This window comes from Echinops telfairi, unplaced genomic scaffold, assembly GCF_000313985.2.
Source record: "Echinops telfairi isolate 266 unplaced genomic scaffold, ASM31398v2 ScPeMD7_7469;HRSCAF=8507_1, whole genome shotgun sequence".
NCBI classification, from domain to species: domain Eukaryota; kingdom Metazoa; phylum Chordata; class Mammalia; order Afrosoricida; family Tenrecidae; genus Echinops; species Echinops telfairi.
Window position 1 is genome coordinate 149,193,755 of NW_022111373.1, and position 5,010 is coordinate 149,198,764.

At 57.7% G+C, this 5,010-nt stretch overlaps 1 protein-coding gene across 1 annotated transcript in view; it reads left to right on the forward strand.

Moving 5' to 3' along the window:
- The first annotated feature begins 62 nt into the window (after positions 1-62).
- CEP72 (centrosomal protein 72) overlaps positions 63-5,010 on the forward strand; it is a 21,056-nt gene continuing 16,108 nt past the window's right edge. Inside the window, exons 1-5 of the mRNA XM_004698410.2 lie at positions 63-144; positions 1,318-1,445; positions 2,400-2,592; positions 3,038-3,146; positions 3,977-4,152. Coding sequence (XP_004698467.1) covers positions 63-144; positions 1,318-1,445; positions 2,400-2,592; positions 3,038-3,146; positions 3,977-4,152 — 688 coding nt within the window. The remainder of the gene's footprint in view (positions 145-1,317; positions 1,446-2,399; positions 2,593-3,037; positions 3,147-3,976; positions 4,153-5,010) is intronic.

A 5,010-nucleotide genomic window follows, 5' to 3' on the forward strand; every position in this document is an offset into this window, starting at 1 on the left:
AAACCCCGCCTCGGCGCCCGCCGGCCTCAGTGCGCAGGCGCGGCGGCGTTCCGTTTGAAAACATGGCGCCCCCGGGGCTGCGGCTAGTTCTGACCGAGGACAGAGTTCGAGAGAAGAGCGGACTGGCGACGCACCAAGACCTGGGTACGGCTGCGGGCCGCGGGCACCGCCCCAGGGCCGCGGGCTCCGGGTGGAGCAGTTGAGGGACTGAGGGACTCGGGCTGAGGGCCGGGGCGGAGAGACGCGGGCTGCGTGAGGAAGGATATGCGCTCCCGGCGGCTGCCTCGCGTTGAGGGCGCCTGGCCGAGGGTCCCGGGGCGCTGCTGAGGGGAGCATGCTCGGGGCAGGAGGCCAGGCTGACCTAGGGAGACCCTCCGCCCTCGCGTGGACTCCCATCTTACGGGACTGCGCGTTTCCCAGACTGCGAGCGTCCGCGCGCGTGGAAATCCGCGCCGGCCCCGAGGAGTGCCTGGGGGGCCGAGATGCCGCCCTTTCCCTCGCAGCACCTGTGCACCCCCTGTGCGGGCGACAGCACCCCCCAAACCAGCGCAGGGCGCTGCTCGCCGCCGAGCCCTGGGCCCCCCGAGCGCGGGTCTGATGCGTTTGTTTCCACGTCGTTGCCCCAAGCCAGAGGTGCCCAAACCAGGTTTCAGTTCAGTCCAGAATCATTTCGAAAATAAACGTTCCAGTGAAAGGAGGGTGTCGTTTCGACCGTGGGGAAGGCTGGTTTCGTAAGAGCTTGTGTTCAATAAAGGCTCACTGCGGAGGGGTTAGCGAGGTGCAGGGCACCCAGGCCACCTTCCCACACGAGCACAGAGTGGACACGGATAGGTCAGCCCCAAAGGTGGGGTTCCACCAGGGAGCCCCCCTGCGATGGCTGCAGCAGGCGATAGGGTAGGGTTATCTAATGGGCATCTTTAACACTTTAAAGAAGCAGTAGAACTGGGACCAGACCCTATTCGGTTTGGGGGGAGAAGCCCTGGAGTGGAAGGGGTGCTGTGGGTTGGGGCATAGTGTGAAGGCCAACAATAACAGACGGACCTGTGATCACCTGTTCCTTCATGTTACCACTCACCTTTTACAAGCATCTCAGATACTTTCTGAATGAGTTTCTCTGGTGCACATAGGAGAGACCCAGCTCACCAGTAGTGGGGAAAAGAGGACAATGTTTCCTGTCTTTTCCTCTTTAGATTTTTATGTTTTGTGTGTCTAGTGTAGTTTTTAAACTAAGAATGTGGGCTTTTATCCCAATGATTTCTTTTCCATCAAAAAACAAGCAACTAAAACGTTTAAAACGCTGTCCTTTTCTGTTCTTAGCCGAACTTCGATCATTATCTGTTCCTGGAACTTACCAAGAAAAGATTACAAACCTAGGCAACTCTCTGATGAATTTAACAGGCCTAAAATCTTTAGATCTCTCACGCAACTCACTGATTAGTCTGGAGGTAAGTTGTAGGAGTGTGTTACAGGGAGGGCCCCTGCTGTGAACGGCAGGGGACGTGGGCAGGGTGCAGTCTTCTGTACTGACTTGTGGGTAAGCACCTCCACCTGCGCACACCGCAAGCAGTGTTGTTCCTGGAGTTTACCCTGAGGGAGATGCTTGCGCATTCTGTTACAACCATTCTGGACAACCAAAAGCCATAGCTCACCGAAAGAGGCCAAAGAGGCCGTTGTATCTTGAAAGGAAATAAAATAAGGCCCCAGACACTAATGTGTGGGGCTTCTTGCTCTCCATCCCTTCATTGGCAATGTTTTTCCATCTACTCTGGTGGCCTCCAGGCCTTGAGTGACAACCTCACTCAAGTGACAAGGTGGGGGCTGGCTACCTTCTCTGAACCCCAGCCTGAGAGCGGGCATGGGCTCAGCACAGTCTCTGCTGCTGAGTGAAGGATCACTCGGGCCAGTGGTCCACGGGGATGCCTGGGCTTTGGGAGAAGCTGGCGGGGAAGGCGGCTCTTTGGCATTGTTCGGGGAACCCACACAGCCACTGGGGATCCTCCCCAGGCCAGATGTCAGGACCCTCACCCTCCCTGAGCCGCCTCCTTTCTCCGATCGAAAAGTGAGCGTAAAAGGAATTCTTAACCAGGTAGGACTGTGGACAGAGGTCAGGGCTCTGTCCTGTAGCCTGGTGCAGACTGAGTACCCCATGAAGGTCAGTGTCCACAGACCCGACGTGGTAAATGCAACGTCACTGGATCAGAGGGCCTCAAAGAATTCATGGGAAAAGTCAAATATCTCTTCATTTCATTTTCCCACATACTGCCCTACCGATGTTCTTTCTGGTACTGCGGCGACTGACTCCAAGTGGATTTGTCAAGTCTGTAGGGCCCAGTTGGTTTGGGGCCCGCCTTGCCATTTATTACCTGTGTGGACTCACCCAGCATTTCCTCCCGATACAGGGCATCCAGTACCTGACTGTGCTGGAAAGACTCAACCTCTACTACAACTGTATTTCCTCGTTAGCGGAAGTCTTCCGGCTCCACGCACTGTTGGAGCTCACGGAAGTGGACTTCCGCCTGAACCCTGTCGTGAAGAACGAGTCTGATTACCGCCTTTTTGTGGTGCACATGCTCCCACACCTCCGGCAGCTTGGTAGGCACTCGGGTGCTGGGGGCAGGTTACCCTGGGAATGCTCCCGCTTCTGAGCAGCAGGGTCAGGCTGTTCTGTGTTCCCCGTTAGTCCTGTGTGGAAGGCACGTCTTAAGCAGGACACTGAGGGCTGTGAGTCCCTATCCTGTGTCCTGTAGGACCAGTGCTTGATGGACGGCTGCCAGGGTAGGTGGGAAAGGGGCCCTACGTGCAGACAGGAAGGTGGACACACAGACTGGATCAGCTCTGCTCAGTCACGCGCCACATGGAGAAGGACCCCTCCTTCCCCATCTGCCCTGGGGCCCAGTCCTGCACCTGTTGGGCCCCTTCTCTGTGTGGCCCATGAACAGCAGAAGCATGAGTCTAGACTCCTGCGAGGGCCACCGGGCCCCCGCTGTGACACACTGGTCCTTTGGACTGCTGGCTCCTTTGTGTGCTTCCTGCCTAGATGACCGCCCAGTGAGAGAGAGTGAGCGGAAAGCATCCCGACTGCACTTCACGTCCGAGGACTCGCTGGACTCCAAGCCCATGTTCCCAGCTGCTCTGAAAGGTGGCAGGTAGGAGCAGAGTGGCCCTGTAGCACACAGGGCAGTGCGTTTCTCAGATTTGTCTAACTGGTCTATGTGACCTCCGTGGGCCCCATGGCCATGTCAGAGGCTGGTGCGCAGAGAAGAGAGGGTAGTAGTGGCACCTGGTGCCACTGAAGCCTGAGGTGACAGTGAGGTGCTTCCTGCTCCCACATTCTCTATATGTTTCTCCCAGGCCAGGTGGGTCCTAAACCCAATCACACTTACATAGAGGAAGGACAGATTAGGAGGGAGAGAGGGAGAGAAATGTCAAGGACCACCCAGAACCCAGTAGAGAAGCCCGTGAATGGACTTTGCGCCTCCAGAACCAGGAGAATGTCGAGTTCTGCCCTGCAGGACATCCGCTGCCCACCACGGCTAGTGCTTTCAGTGGCAACCTCACTGATGCTCTGCAGCAGTGGTTCTCAACCTTCCCAGTGCTGCGACCCTCTCACAGTTCCTCATGTCGTGAGCCCCAGCCATAAAACTGTTCATTGCTACTTCATAACTGTAGTCTTGCTATTGTTATGAATGGCGCGACCTCTGTGAAAGGGTCATTCGACCCCCAAAGGGGTGGCAACCCACATGTTGAGAACTGCTGCTCTGCGGAGGCTTGTGCATCAGGGTTGATCTTGGGGGACTGGGCGGGGTTTCCCTCCGCTGTATGTGGGGTCACTGAATCAGAACCCACTTGACAGCACTGATCACAGATTTGTCCTTTGAGCTCTTGACTGCTGCTTCCGTGAGCATTGATTACGGAGCCAACTCATTGAGCTCCTGGGCAGCCTCTGTCTCTTCTCTGAGTTGGCTTTTCCTCACAGGCCTCGCCACTGCAGGGCCCAGGGCGCCGACCCCTTGTCTAAGTGCCAGGTCCTAGACGCCGACGACGAGGCTGTCCTGAACCTCATCGCTGAGTGCGAGTGGGACCTGAGCAACCCGCCTGGGAGCACAAGCTCCAGCCAGAGAGAGCGGGAGACGGACTTCCCCAGCTCACAAGGTACGCGGCCCCACCATGGCAGCTCTCTCTGGGTCCTCCGGGCACCATTGCCCGCATTAGAAGACTTGACTTCAGGGTGGCAACTCGGCGAAGGTGGCCCAGGTTTTGGAATCCATCAGTCCCTCAGACAGTGGAACCGCGGAGGGAGAGTCGGTGCGGCCTGATGGCCACTGTCTACGTGGTGTCCCTCTCCGGCCAGTGGAAGGGGGATGGGCTTCTGTGGCTGCAGAGCTGAATTCATTTCCAAGGAGGGGGTGCCCCTGCTTTTAGGGGCCTTAGGAGTCCAAGCCCCAATGAGGACGCAGGGCACCGCTCAGTCTGTGTGCCTTGCTGGGACAGTGAAAAGGCCCCCATCCGATGGCTTTCTCTGAGCTCTACCTGGAACCAGTGGCGTGTACACACAACAGGCCAGAAGCCCCAGGCCCTCCGCCTTTGGCAGTGCCCCCTCCTCCCCTTCATGCGAGCCAGCTCCCAGGTTTCACACGCACCTGATGGTACACGCAGGCTCAACTTGATCAGGCTGGTGAGGAAACTGAGAGCACACCAGGAAATGACACACGGAGGCCGGCTGAGTACTGCTGCTCTGCTCCCTGCCCCTGCGGCAACACTGAGGTCCCCAGGACTGCCCTCCCCATGCTAGAGGGGGTGAGCTGTATGCCCCGAGATCTCCCAGGCCCAGAGAGGCCTGGACAGCAGTGATATGGGTGTCGCACCTTGAGAACACCTGTCCACTCCTGAGGGACGACAGGAGTGGTATGGGAGGCTCACTCTGAGACCACCTGTGTCCTCTCCAGAGGGGACTGGACAGGCGTGGTGTAGGGGGCTCACTCTGAGACCACCTGTGTCCTCTCCAGAGGG